The 15270-nt window shown below is 37.8% G+C and overlaps 1 protein-coding gene across 2 annotated transcripts in view; it reads right to left on the reverse strand.

The window, feature by feature from the left end:
- Positions 1-14900, reverse strand: part of EVPL (envoplakin) — a 44664-nt gene extending 29764 nt beyond the window's left edge. For both annotated transcript variants that reach the window (XM_039328034.1, XM_039328033.1), the window contains exons 1-2: positions 14726-14900; positions 815-917 (exon numbers count right to left, since the gene is read on the reverse strand). In XM_039328034.1, the coding sequence (XP_039183968.1) occupies positions 815-917; positions 14726-14793 (171 nt within the window). In that variant the 5' untranslated portion in view covers positions 14794-14900. The remainder of the gene's footprint in view (positions 1-814; positions 918-14725) is intronic.
- Between the last annotated feature and the right edge of the window lie 370 nt (positions 14901-15270).

Here is a 15270-nt window from a genome sequence, read left to right on the forward strand (position 1 = left end):
GCTCGTTATAGAGGACTCTCTTCCATTATCTATTCTATACAATATAGGAAACTCTAGCTCTTTATTCCACTCCCAAAATCCTTGATCAAGAAGCAATGCTTTTTTTTTTTTTTTGCTCTTAGTCTCTCATGGAACCCCATCAAGCTCTCATGTGGTAACATTCCATATATGAATCTATGGTTGGCCAGTAGGGTTCTGTGTAACACATTCTGAAAAACCCTGATTTCCCCTGATTTAGAAGATAGTAAGTCATTCTTTCTGGCATACATTTCATTCACAATTAAATCCAACCCTCACTTTCATACATGTATTAATCAACTCCTCTCCACAAGATTAGACCACCTCCATCAGATCTCTTAAAGGTTTCCACATAGTTTTTAAAAAGCACAAAATATCTATTTTTCTTTCTTTAACGTAATTCATTTATTGCGTCAACTGAAGATAAGATGGCTAATGAATTCAAATAAATAAAAATGAAATAAAATTTGTGTTTTATCTAATATGAAAAAATTAAAGACGTTTCAAAGAGGAGACCTCTTGAGTTTCTAATGAAAATAGGACCATTTTGTTGCAAGAAACTATTTCATGAGTTCAATCCAGTTTTTTCATTTTATTTTTAATTTTAATCAGACAACTCAGATTTTCTATCATTTCAAAATAAAGGACACAAATATTCCCCTTGTATCTGATTAGAATTATTTTATGTATTTACCCAACTAGCATATGAGATCTTACTTCTCTATTTGGAGCTTTCTCCAATAAACTTTAGAGCCAAACTTACAACATGTTTTTTGTATTCAAGTTCCAATTTTACCTTCTTAAGTTTGGACTGTGTTTCAAGGATGTCCTTTTCCACCTGGTCAGCATTTTTTTGCATGCGAGAGATGAGCACCGCTAGATCATTGCTGCTTGATGATCTGCAGACAAGAATACAGAAATCAGATAGATTAAAGATCCAGTTTTTTTGCTCAGAATTTCATACTGAAGTGACATTCTTTTTGATAATTATTTTGCTCAGTATACCATAGAAAAAGAATCCGAATTGGAACATTAGACTCCATTAAAAATCTCCATAATTAATAATTACATAGCAGTGAAGTACAGATTCACCTATGACCTACTTGATAATATAGGTAGTCTTTGACTTACAACAGTTCATTTAGTGACCATTAAAATTTACAATGGCTTTACACTTTACAAAGTGACTTATGACCATTTTTCACACTTACAACTTTACAGCATCCCCATGGTCACATGATCTAAATTTGGATACTTGGCAACTGACTCATATTTATGACGGTTGCAGTGTCTTGAGGTCAGGTGATCACCTTTTGTGACCGTCTGATAAGGAAAATCAATGGGGAAGCCAGATTCACTTCACAACTGTGTTACTGCAGTGATTCACTTAACAGGTGTGACAAAGAAGGTTGTAAAATGGGGCAAAATTCACTTAATAAACATCTTGCTTAGCAATTGTGGGCTCAATTGTGGTTGGAAGCTGAGGACTATCTGTAAATACTAAATAATAAGTAACAAATAAGACACAAGTCTTTTGAGAGAAATAATGTTTAGCACTCTTATTTCCCTAATATGCACATTATTCAAACAGATACATCTACTTCCAAAACCTGACGTCTAATCTAATAACTCAAATTATAATGTTCTGATGTTTGCCTAATGATCTCTGTGATACGTTACAGGATGCCGTGCCTGTCTGTGAACCTGTCACAGAAACACAAAGGCAATCTAGACCACAAAACAAACTGTTTCAGAAAGGAGATAACTAAAAACTGAAAGTTAGATTCAGCTCTCTTTCCCAAAGGATGACTTTCCCTTAGGAGGTGGAAATGAGTTAGCAAAAGAAGCTGGAGTTAGCAAAGGGGCTAATGAACTAGCAAAGGAAACTGGAATCTCAAAAATCCAGAACTCTGAAAAGAAGAACTTTGATCAAGAAGGTGAATGGTTGGCAATTAAAAATGAATCGAGACAGTATTAATTGTTGAGGCTTATTGAATTTTGTAAATAGCAATGAGGGTTAGTGACCTTAAATTAACCTAAAGTTGCTTTCCCCCCCCAAAAGGCAACTGGACTTTGTTTTTCCTTAAAGATGTTTCACTTCTCATCCAAGAAGCTTCTTCAGTTCTGACTGAATGGTGAAGGATGGAAAGATTTATATTCCTTGCAGCCATCTGGTTATTAGCACTATTTCTGAGAGTTGTTGAGGTCACTTGGGGATTTATCTGTACCATCATAGTACAAATGGGTGTGGAACTGCTGAAAGGACTGTGTTGTAAACCGGAGATAGGTGGTATCATATCACTCCCCCTCTGTTGAGGGAGGGCTGTTCAATGTTAATGTAGATGGCCTCTTTGACCCCTCTTTCAAACCAGGAGTTCTCTCTGTACAGAATGTGGACTTTGCTGTCTTCAAAAGAGTGACCTTTGTCTTTTAAAGGCAAATGGACTGCTGAATCTCGTCCTGGTGGGTTTGTTCTCCTATGTTGTGCCAAACATTTGTGAAGAGATTTGTTTTGTTTCCCCAATGTAAGTTTTATAAGTCGCAGTATGAACTTTCATCCGGCTTGTATTTTTTTTCGGTTGCTTAAAATCTTTTGTCCCCTCTAGTGTCCAGTTCTAAGATCAATTATCTTTTGTTATTAACTTGCAACTACCAGGATAGACAAAATAATTTTTCCCCATAAGAAATTTTACAATATTGTTTTTATTTTACAATAAAACACAATATTCCAAATTTATCTGGGTCCGTTTGCAAATTTCTTAGATCAAAATCTTGTTTAGCTTTCTGCTATTTATTTCAAATTCGGTAAGTTCTTAAGCTTTTAATTAATTATTCTTTGTTCATGATTGAAGATAATCTCACACAATTAAGATTTTTCAAACCTGTCTCTAATAGTTTTAAGATGATTCATAGACAATTTCTGAAAGTGGATAGAAAATGAGGTTTGCAAGCTTAGTGTCCTTTAAAAGGTTCTGCTGTGGTCACAAGCACTGTTTTCCAGTGCTAAGTATCTCAGAAAACATCTGTCCCATGGTCTCCTTATGAGGAGCCGCTGTCCAGAGCACATATGGATTGTTAAGTCCTTTGATCGTGGGTGAATGATGAAGACTCATTGTGCAGTTGACAGCTCTTTATTCGTTTAACAGCAACACCCCAACAACGAGCAAGGCACGCAGGCCTCTCTTTATCTGCCCAGAGCCCCGGACACAATGGCAACAAGTAGTGGAGCGCTTTCGCGCCCTGTACATGCGCGCAAGGCTGGTGCCTCTCAGTCTGGTCCCAGGCAGCTTTCGGAATGCCCGGGACCAAAGCAAAGTCCCGAGCCTGCTTTTGCAGGCTCAGGATACAACATGGATGATCTCCCATTCTCTCTTTATCTGGAGAGGTTCCAAGGAGCCAGTCTACTCATTAGTTCCTTGGCCTTTGCTGTGATTGTTGACTCCACATTTGCCCAGCCACCTTCAGTTCATGATACCTCCTCTAGAAGTCCTCAGCATTCATTTTCTTCATTAGCTTTTCAATAACAAATTGAACTTGTATTTTGAGCAGGAATGATATAATATAAAAAACTCTAGACTCACTGACAGTTAAGTCCCATATTTTAATTATTATTGCATTTTTCCATCAAATTTTAACACTAACTGCTGTAAGATAAAATATACCCATTTATATCAACTGATACATGTTAATATCAATATTAGTGGTGCCCATTGTCACCCTCAATTGTAAAATATTGTACACCAGGTGCATTAAAACCATTTGGGAACCAGGCATTCTACAAAAACTTTGCATAAGCATGTGAAAAGAGCAACTTACAGGTTGAGGAGATATTAATTGCAACATAAATAACATAATAATAAAATGGAAAACAAAGTATAAGAAACTGGGCTTTCCTCAGGATGTGGTAAAAAAACGCCTTAAGATGGTAGTTACAATAATACAACTGAAGCTCCATGATGCACATAAAAATGGGTGGAACTTTGATCCTACTGCCATTTTGTCCTTTTTGTCCACACAATTATAGCATATTATAGCATAATACAGTTTACACAAGGAATCTTAACTCTTCCTACAATGGAGCATTTTCTTTAATTTGCTATGCAAAATCCAGTTTGGCCCTTAAGTCAACAAAGAAGCTGGTTATCTGGAAGCACCTTCTGCTCACAGCCTTTCTAAGTAGACCAGAAAATAACCAAAAGCTTTCAATACATCGGGGTTGTAGGTCTTAAAACACATCCTATCATTTCAATGAGACAAAATCAATGTGATCGTAAATAGTTAGAACTCAAAACCTTTAAGAGATTCACAAAGAGTTTCATGGCATTACAACTAAAATGCTGACTGGTCTTTCAAATTAAAATTCAATTTAAGCCCTCTCATTTGTTAATCATACATTACCAGAGCAATAGCAAGTCCTAGAATAAATTAATATCATGGAATGAAAACTGTGTGATGATCCTCCAAAGAAAGGAGGGATATTGATACATAATCATTATGTGAAAATAATATTGTTGGCAATATGTAGGGAAATGAACCAGCCCTTCCAGAAAAATTGGTTGATACTGCAACAAAATACTATTTAATTAATTTTATTCAATCTAGATGTTGTTCTTCAAAGGAAGCTTTTATGTTTCAGGAACATTATATTTTCATAGACGCATAATCTGTGTTTGCAGAACAGGCCCATACATGAGTAAGCAACGTCACTCTTTCTCGGACAGTCTCCCACTTTTTTTTTCTTACTCTTCCAAGAACACCCTAAAAAAGCCCCAAACAGGTGATGGTTCAACTTGAGCTACATGTACCATAGCAGCAGATTTGGTCTGTTCTTGCTACCCAACCCTCTTTCTAGAGCAGGGGTTCTGAACTGGGGGTGCCCATACCCCCTGGGGGTGCAAGATGATATTCCAGGGGGTGCGAAAACTTGGGTTTAGAAATTTCAAAATTATAGTGTATCTGCATAATCCGTTGCCGTTATTTCAAACTTTTGTAAAGGGTGCAAGAATATACCAGAAGCGTTCTAGGGGTGCGGGGTACAGAAAAGGTTGGGAACCACTGTTCTAGAGGATGAAGGGTTGGGATTAACAATGGGGTTAATTTCTGGTATTGCAGTTTTGAGAGCACAGTCATGAAAAAGAAATATACTCTAATGCAGTGTTTTCTCAACCTTGGCAATTTTAAGATGACTGGATTTTCCCAAGCTGGTTGAGGAATTCTGGGAGTTGAAGTCCACCCACCTTAAACTTGCCAATGTTGAGAAACACTGCTCTAAACTATGATTCCAGACTGTGATTACGGCAAGTTGGGACTGCATGTTTGGGCAGCATATTAAGCCTAACCTTGGCATGCTTTAGCATATCATACCAAGGTAGGTATAATTTTGGAAGATTTTTGGGAGGCAGGGGAGCCAGCTCCTATTGGATACCAAATTCATAGTGCAAATGCAGCAATAGCACTGTTGAAAAATAGCTTCCCAGCCATTGCTCAAGTGTGTCAGGCAAAAGAGAGTACAGCACCTCTTAAAGCAGATTGGTTTTTACTGTGGAAAAAGGTTAACATTCAAAACTTTCTCCTACTGTTTAACTTGAAATTTGGTACCCTATAATTACCACAACTGGTTCTAGTTCCACCCTTTGGAGTTGCAGAGCATAAGGTTGCCCCTTCTTCTGCATTACTGCAATTTCTTGTATCCAACATCAACTTGTTAGCACTTAAATAACTACAGGAACATTGTAGCTGCAAAAAAAAAAAAAAAAATACACCTGTGTAATGATTTTTTTTTCTTCCACCCCACTCCTCAGAGGTCATTACCCCCACCCCCAGCCTGGAAATCGAAACTAGTTTGTCATTTTTTCAGTCAATTGCACAATCTGCTTGTCTCCTGCTCAGCTTCATAGCCTTCCTCTCCCAGGAATGAGGAGGAGACATCGTAGCAAATACTTGAGCACCACCCAGAATTCCAGTGTTATTTCCTGCCAAACTAGAAGGAATATGAGTCATTCTACATTGCATCTTAGGCATGTTGAGACAAACCTATAAAGGTATTTGCTTTCATGAAGTCCCTTTCTATAGACCAACCAAAGGAAAGTCACAGTTTCAAGATGCTTGTTCACACTTTGCTGTTCCTGGCATGATATGCAAGAAACCATAACACCTTGTCACTCAGGGTGTTATGTTGACCCACCTTTTTTTTTTTAATAAAAGAAACCTATACAGGAATTAGAGGGGAGTGAACAATTTGTGTTCACACAGAAACCTTTCTTGTTCTCGTGGTTTTGGCCTGTCCCCATCAGCAAAAGTTCTGTCTAAATGCACAGGATTGAAAAGTTCTATGTGCTTCTTTTAAGATGGGCAGGCAGGACTATGATAGTGTCTAGCATTTAGTAACATGCCATTACTGACTCACTTATTTTGGTTAGTCTACCTGTTTTTACAAATCATTGGATTTAACTGGCAGCAGTTGATGAGTCTGGGATGCTGCCCATCATCCAAATGTTTCTGCAATATTTCTCAGCAAATCATATGCCATATCGGATGTTCTAGGACAGCACTCTCCCAACCTTTTAGGCAACAGGGACCGGTACCGTAGAGAAAGGTTTTTCCACGGACTGGAGGGGGATGTAGTTTCGCATGCTGCCTGCATCCCACTTTGCTTGTTTGCATGGCCCAGTTTCTGGCATGCCACGGCCCGGTGCTGGTCCACAGAAAAAGGGTTGGGCCCCCCTGTTCTATGACACTATGGAAATTTCAAATACTAGAGGGAGAGGCCTCCAACTTAGCTTTCCAAGAAAAACATCTGGGCAAAAGAAATCACATCTGTCCTCATGAACTGATTGAAGAAAAGGTACAATGAATTGAAGTCACACACACTCCTTACTTAGGAGTCTTTGGTACAGGAACTAACAACCATCACTTGTCTGGAAGCCCAACTATTCATAAGGACAACTGATCATCCCCTTCTTATTGCTGGCTTATATTTCAAAAGGTTCTAAATAGTTGATGAGGCAGGACTCTCTTTTGCAGGATTTATGTTAACGCTTCCTCTCATTTAAATAATTCTTCCTGTCTATTTACATCAGATATTTTTAATCTATCAAAACAGCTGCTTCCTCAGCTCCATGTGTTTCCTACCATTTAACCCATCCACATGTCCTCTGGAGACACATTTTCTGGTTGTGGGAGTTCCCGAATGGAAATCAAACTAGGAAACAAGGTTTAATGAAAAGAAGGACTAGGGTGACATAATAGCAGTGTTCCAATATCTAAGTGGTTGTCATAAAGAAGAGGGAGTCAACTTATTCTCTAAAGCACCTGAAGGCAAGACAAGAAGCAATGGATGGAAACTAATCAAAGAGAGAAGCAACCTAGAACTAAGGAGAAATTTCCTGAGAGTTAGAACAATCAATCGGTGGAACAGCTTGCCTTTAGAAGATGTGAATGCTGAAGATTTTAAAGAAGAAATTGGATAACCATTTGTATGGAATGGTATAGGGTTTCCTACTTGAGCAGGGGGTTGGACTAGAAGATCTCCAAGGTCCCTTCCAACTCTGTTATTCTGTTATTCTATCTGAATTGGAAAATTCAGCTTCCTCTCCTTTGGATCCTCCCTACCATCCCAAGCACTCCCTATAATGGTAGGCGGGAAAGACCTTGGGAGATAGAGCAAAGTGATGCTGCCTAGGGCATGGTCAAATAAGAGACCCTGACTAGTTTTTTAAGCTGTGAAGAAAATGGTGGGAAATTTGTACTTTCAGACTTGCAAAGTTTGGTTAATGTAGCTTTACAATAAAGTAGAATTAGCTTATCTGGTCATGTTTCCTGTTTGGTGCACATGACAAAGCTGATGCTTGCTCTCCCCAGAGCTTATAAGGAAATCAAGCTAGGACAGCTTCAAAGCATTTCTCTGGAATAACAAATTCAGAAATAACTACCAACTGGATTCAGGACAGTATTTTTTTAAAAGAGTGACGGTGTGTGTGTGTGTGTGTGTGTGTGTGTGTGTGTGTGTGTGTGTGTGTGTTTATATTTCCTTACCAAGGTAAAATAACTGCAGCCAGCCAATATCAGCCCAGCCTATGTCAAACTATCTACAATCTTCTATTTTCTTCCAAATTAGTACTTATTCTCACCTCTACTCCTAAATGTTTTCTGCCAATACAAAGGCTTCCATGCCAATTAGTTATACAATTATTTTTTTGTATCAGGGAGTTTTGTCCTCCCCAAAGAGTTAAGCTTTAGGAAAAGTGCTCTGTTCATAACTGTCAGTTGGTAACTATTATGGATGGTTTGAAATACCCTGTCCCATCAATCACATATCTCCAGTTGCAAAGCTGTGGTGACATACCGTAAAATAATAAATATGCTTATTTTAACACCCTAATATAATTATATCTTTTTCTCTGGTTCTGCTGTGGTTGAACATGTATTATTCCAGACATATGGACAGACCACTCAGAGTGATCCCTGTCACCCAGCTCATGTTTCTCCTGCCAAGTGCAGATACTTACCTAAAAGTTAACAACCACGCCACACTTGAAAGATTTGTAGCAAAAATGCAAGTTTGTCAATAACTCTGATTACCATGAGCCAAAAAGCCATGTTTAGATTCTCTGCTTTTGCTACAGGTCTTCCAAACAATTTGCCTGTCCCAACTCCCACGTAGCTGACTACCTTAGTGAATGGCTTTGCAAGGCAATAGGACAATGCACTGAAATTCATGAAGGCAAATTCATGGACTGTGCATATGGAGGAGATGCTTGAAACTTTTCTTTTTTGCCTCTTTATAAATCTTTGCTTCCTTTGTGCTGTTTATGAATTCAGGGAGTTCTAGAAACAGAGCCAGGGAGTGAAACTGTAAACTGTGGCATGTTTGAACAGAGAAACTGAATGCTGATTAGCTGATATCTCAGGCTGGGCTGCCTATTCTCTACACTCAGCTACTGAATGAAAGCTGAGCTGGGGTGGAGTGGGGCTTGAGGGTGATAATACAGTAAACACTATAGAAATAAAGCATATTGAGGATGTTTTGCACATCAGACTGCATATGGAGGAGCTTAATAAGTTTCCTAAAACAAATCTGATCTCAAGAACATAAAGATTGGGACTCAGAAAACATAATATAGCATAATGGCTTATTATATATACAGTAGTGGCCAAAATTGTGGAAATCTTTTGGGAAAAGTTTATTTTTGAGGTTTGATAGCTAATAACACCACTGTTTTTGGGGAATAGTACCATAAAATTATATGTCAATGGAAAGATAATTTAATCAAGAATGTAATGCAACAAAGTCTGTTCAATTATCTGTACTGTATTCTATGAAAAGTTATAGCCAAATAACCAGAAAAAGGAAGCACAACTTGCTTAGGTTGATATCAGGTAGCTTTCCTTCATCTGATTGTAGCCAATGAGCATGAGTGTTTAGAAAGCCAATCAGGTGTCATCTTGTTTTGGCAATGAGCCAATCAGATCACAGTAGAATTCAGTTATTGATGTCATGTATTGAAGCTGAGAGGAGGACATTTGTCAGTGTGTTATGTGATCACTATCAAGTTGGTTGGGCTCCCCCCCCTTCATTTAGTGAGTTTGTAAAACGTAATAAAATTAAAGTAATGGTGCAAAGAGTTGACTGGTTGCTCAGAAAGGGATGTAAAATAGTATTATTAAGTGAACAAGGCTATAGTGATAAAGAAATTAGAAGAAAAATTGGTGGAAACTTAACCAAAGGTGGCATTTCTACTGTATACTTTTCCCAAAAGATTTCCACATTTTTGGCCACTACTGTAGTGTATCTGAGTAGCATTCCTAAATTCAAAGGCAAAATGTTATTTCGGAGCATGCAAAGGACAAACTTCCTTAAAGCAGCAGGATCTCCTGAGATCATCCTTCACCTATGGAGGAGATCTTTTGATCCTAGGAAAAGATGTCCTTAGATTAAGGAGAGGCAAAGAGATACCAGTTGTAGCCCCCTGTGTGCTCCAAACCCACATTTTTTGTCTTTGGACCACTGGGATGTGTGGTCTATCTGGAGCTGCCTTTGAACACAACTCAAGCTATAGCTAGAATGCAGCCGCATGAGTAGTTATGGATATCCCCTCCTGTACACTCATGGAATAACACTACTATACAAGCAGCACTAGTTGCCAATGGGCTTCCAAAGTGCTGGTTCTCGCTTATAAAGTTCTTCATAATACAGGTCTCCTATTTCTTCTGCCCATCCAATAAGACCTGATTGAGTTGACCTTTTCCAGGTTCCATCATTCAAGTACAGTTCTATCTTGTTGGACAAGCCGATGTGCCTCCTCTGCCACTTTTCAGAACAGCATTCTTCCTGACATCCCTGGCTTTGACCCTGCCTGCCTTTTAAAAAGCCTTGAGGGTCCACCTCATCCTTCAGGTACTGAATCAGAAACCCATCTTAATTGTTTGAATGCATAAACTAATTTTTAACTTATTTGCTGTCATGGCTGTTTTCTTCATTGCTCTGAGCTGCATGATAAGCAGGCAGGCATAATAAATAAATGGATAAATTCAGTGATAAATTCAGAGCACTGCCCAGCCATATTACATAGACTGTAAAACAGAAAAAACAGACTTTCCCAGACTAAAACCCACTGCATATATTGGGAATTTGCTCACATTTGAGGGGAGTTTTGGGAAGGCAATTCCAGTTAGTCTAAACTGGTGTTTCTCAACCACAGCAACCTTAAGATTCCTGGATGTCAAATCCCAGAATTCCCCAGCCAGAATGCTCAGAGTTGAAGTCCACACATCTTATAGTTGCTGAGGTTGAGAAACACTGGTCTACACCACCCATGTTAGTTGCCTTTTGTTTTGGTGAAGAAAACACAATTGATAACACAAAAGAGCAAATAACAGATTTAGAATATACAGACTCAGCTGAATATAAAGCCATATGCATCTAACTATGGATGTTCTAGATGTAAAGTAGGAAGAATATATTGTTAGGTTAATATATTCTACATTTTCAGAGGTGTTTCTTTGCATCGTAGCTCAACTCTACACCTTTCTGGAATTCGGGTCATGTTTATTGAAATTACCCGAGAAAACTATCAAAACAAAGCCACGTTGCTGATTTTTATCAGAAAGCCCACATCTCAAGGACAGCCCATAAAGGAAAATGGATAAAATTTATCATAGCTGCTCTTGAGGACCATTGTATTTTAGTTTAGAATAGAATGTGCTTTATATGTAAAAAAAATGAAATCTTACTACTTAGCATCATTAGTAAAAGTATTTCTCGCAGGCTGAAATTCTGGACAGCTTCTTCTTCTTAACTGACTGGGTTTTTGCAATAAAATAATGATTTAAAAGCCACAATTACTGCATTCACATTGTGCACTAAACAGAACCAAGTATGATTAACATGATTAGGGAATGTAACCATAGTGTCAGTTAAGTACAAGACAGCTTCCTCCATCGATATGGTAGAACTCTCTCCTAGTGAAAGTATTCAGCACAGAAGTATTGTGCACATTGAGGCTACACCCTTGCCCACATCATGCATACATCAGCCAGGTTTGCAAACCAAATCCTTTTCAGTGTTTATTACAGGCATATATACTGCAAATCAGTGGAATTCTTGAAACATTTCTAGTTCAGGTGGATGGGTTTTATAATATCACCATGGATTTCTTTATCCCCTGTGTATCTTTTCCTGAGAAGCCCACACCACCATGTTAACACGCTATAGAACTAATTCTCAGATAAATATATGTAAGAATGCTGCACAAGGAGTATGCAATGAAACAGTCCCACATAATTTACATTCAAGAACTCTCTTAGCTGAGAGAGTTTTAATTTTGACAAAGTACTAACATTGTACATTCACTTTAGCTACATACTTCATATTGCATATTTATTGCAGAAATGAAGTGTAATCTAGAAAAGTAAAGAAACAATATTACACCTGCAACTAGCTTCAAGATAAGCCATCTGATTAGCTTCAAGAAAGTCACCTAAACAATCACATTCTTCATAATGCTCTGGATAAACTACCAATCAAAATGCAGCAGGTGCTATACCATAACATCAGTGAATTCAATTGTATAATTTGAGAATTAAAGCAAAATCCTGTAGCCAAGATTATTTTTCAGTTCTGCTACCTTGGAGTAGAACCTAATGAATTCTCTCTTTTCAATTGTCACTTGAATGGAAACCTTTTCTCTAGGCTTTTCACTAGTTCAGAGTATTATTAGGTTCCAAAATATATTCAACAAATTCATAGTTAGGCAATATAATAAGAGGGCAAAATAGATGCTGGCAATGAGTGGAAAGACTGCAGTAAATGTTTTCCTTTGTAACAAAGTATTTCCACCATTTTCTCTTGCTCTTCCCAAACTTCAGAGGAAAACAAGTGAAATTCAGATGGATGAGAAAATTTGAAGAGGACAAAAATCAGGGGAATGAACTCCTAATACAGTACAGCCATCAAGAATTGAACATTCTGTGTTCAATGGTTGGGAGAAGAGTTCAAAAATGAGTGGCGGGAATGAGGAATAGAATCTCCTGGAAGACTGTATGGCTGATGGAACCAAGCAATGTTCTAATCATTGCAATATTTTGTTGCTAGTCTAAGAAGTTCATAATAATAGGAAAATCATTTCTATAAGTGCTGCTCCTTCTGTTGTGTCAAAATGACTCCACCTTTCAACAAGATAGAGGGATCTAAAAATTCAGAGGAGGCATAAATTTTGAAAAGTGTAAAATAGTTAAGAAAGAAAATAGACAGAAAAAAAATAAACCCCAAACCCTGAAGCTACCATAGCATGGAGAATTGATATCTCTGATAACTGATATCTGAGAATTGATATCTGGGATGGATACACTGTTTGCAGCTGTATCTACTGTACAAGCAATCAAGATTACAAATCACATCTTTTCAGGAGCACAGCTCCATCTGGGACTTCAGCAGACAAGCCTTCCGAAAGTAACATCTTTTTCTTCTCAAAAAGGAAATAGGATTCAGTAAATTGAGCATACCCATTCTTCTCAACATTTAAGAAAATAAAACAAAACCAGATTTTCATATTAAACTTCACCCATTCTAGGATTTAGCCTATTGCTGAATCACTTCTTTCTGCTGACTGTTTTCTTTGCAACACTCATAGTTTTTTTGCTTTAAAAATATGAGAGTTAATCATTCTAATGCTAATAATAATATACTTTATCAACTGTGTGTGTACTATATATGAAATAGCAGGCTGGATATTGCACAACATTTCAGATTCAAGTGTATTATCTATCTACATACAGAAGCAGTAGACACAAAGTGCAACGTTACTTATACATTTATCGAAGATCAAACTTATTAAAATTGACAGATTTTACTTTTTACTAGACTGTTAGCATTATGAAATTTTCTTCTGGAGACTAATTAAGTTCCTCATAAAGTTGTCACCTTTCACCAGACCAGGGACAAAATGGAGAGAACAATTGGGTAGACACGAAAACAATTAACCAATATCCAACTGTTGACTATCCTGAGTGATTTTGACTCATTCATTCTCTCTTGGGCCAGCCAACATCACAAGGTTGTTGTTGGGGGTGGTGGAAATAGGAAGATTTGAGCCCCCAAAGGAAAATTGAGAAATTAACAAATTAATACCTCTCTGATAATATATTTTTTCCTCACTTTTTCAGGTACATATTCTGTTAGTATGATGCAAAAAGAATTACATGCTTCTCAGAGTTATAGTGATGCCAGTAAAAAAGTAATACAAGATTCCACTGATAACTCCCAATATGATTTTTGGAATATAAGATTCTTAGTCTCTCTAAAAAAAAAAGCAGCCAAATCTAGCTGACGACCAAAAGATGGATTATATTTCCAAAGTACATGTCTAGTACAAAATATTGGTAGGAATTAAACTAATGGAAAATGGAATGTGTTTGAAATGCCAAATCCATGCTGTCTATGTGTACATTCTTTTAAAAAAATGTCTGACCATTAAACAAATATAATTTCAAACAATAAGGAGTCTGGAAATCTTTTCAAAATAGAACTGTAGTGTATGTCCATTTTACGTATTTTCTTCCACTACATCGGACAGTCGTTGTAACATAGCACCTCTTTTAAGATTTCCTTGCTTTAGAGATCTTGACTGCTTTACAAGTTTCTCCATGGGAAAAAGAAAAAAGCTATAAGGTTGTCCAGTCTTAAAGCCCCTCAGGCATATTAAACTAGAAACCCTAGAATTGCCATCCAGCATGGATACTGGATTGGGAAAAGCTGATGGGGGGGGATATGAGAGAAAGAGAATTCTCGTTCAACTTTGGCCTATTTGCACCAGGGGCAAAAACAGATTTTAGTTTTCAGATATCCTGTTAGACAAATAATACTTTCACTTGTTCCTTGCAGTCAGTCTATTTAAGCAACTAGGAAGGAACCTGGACTGTTTTTATTAAACAGGAAAAAATGATTTTCCTTAGCGTCTTGGTGACTATCTTACCATGTAATCCTATGTATGCCTCTTCATAAATAAATCCCACTGAATCCAGTGGGGTTCTGCCCCACAAGTAGACAAAAGACTGAATCCTTAGCCCTTATATTATTTAAGTTTTTTTTTTAAAAAAAGAAGATATATGTGGGCAATTGCGGTTCTTGCTTTTCCTTTAGGTTTACTGTATTCACACCAGATCTTATTCAACTCTGCTAAAAAGAAAAATGTCGGAATCAACAACTTACTTGAACTGCTTGGTTGGGGACCCTTTGTTTGGGGAGCTTGGGGAGCCTTTGCCCACCCCTTTGAACATCTCGGCGTTATCCTGGGAAACTCCCTGTTGCTGATATCGGGAAGGATCTTGATGGGAGGCCTGAGTGTGCTGTAGCTCTTTCTGCCTGCTGCTCCTGTTCAGATGATCTGACAGGAAAGGTTGAGAAGGTGTGCACATTGTTAAAAGCGGAATCTGGAAGGCTCCTCCCCAAAGTGCAGGTAATCAACAGCAGTGATGAAAACATGCTAAAAAAAAAAGGACTAGAAAAACCAGTTTATGACTGAATGAGTAAAAGCCAGAGGGAGAGTGGGAGACCCCACCCTGGTACTCAGAAAAATGTGCCTCTGTACAAGCAGAGACTTTCCTAGCTACATTCACACGGTTTTCAACAGCCATTTCCCGCAATACCTTTTTTTGCCTGCAAAGGCTAATCTCATTGTAAATCATATTTGTCTATAGCAAAGAATAAAGTGCAGCTCTGTTCATACCTAATGCACAGAATAGACTACAAACTTG

The sequence above is a fragment of the Crotalus tigris genome, unplaced genomic scaffold (genome assembly GCF_016545835.1).
Source record: "Crotalus tigris isolate CLP2741 ecotype Arizona unplaced genomic scaffold, ASM1654583v1 scf7180000024370.6872682, whole genome shotgun sequence".
Lineage (NCBI taxonomy): Eukaryota > Metazoa > Chordata > Lepidosauria > Squamata > Viperidae > Crotalus > Crotalus tigris.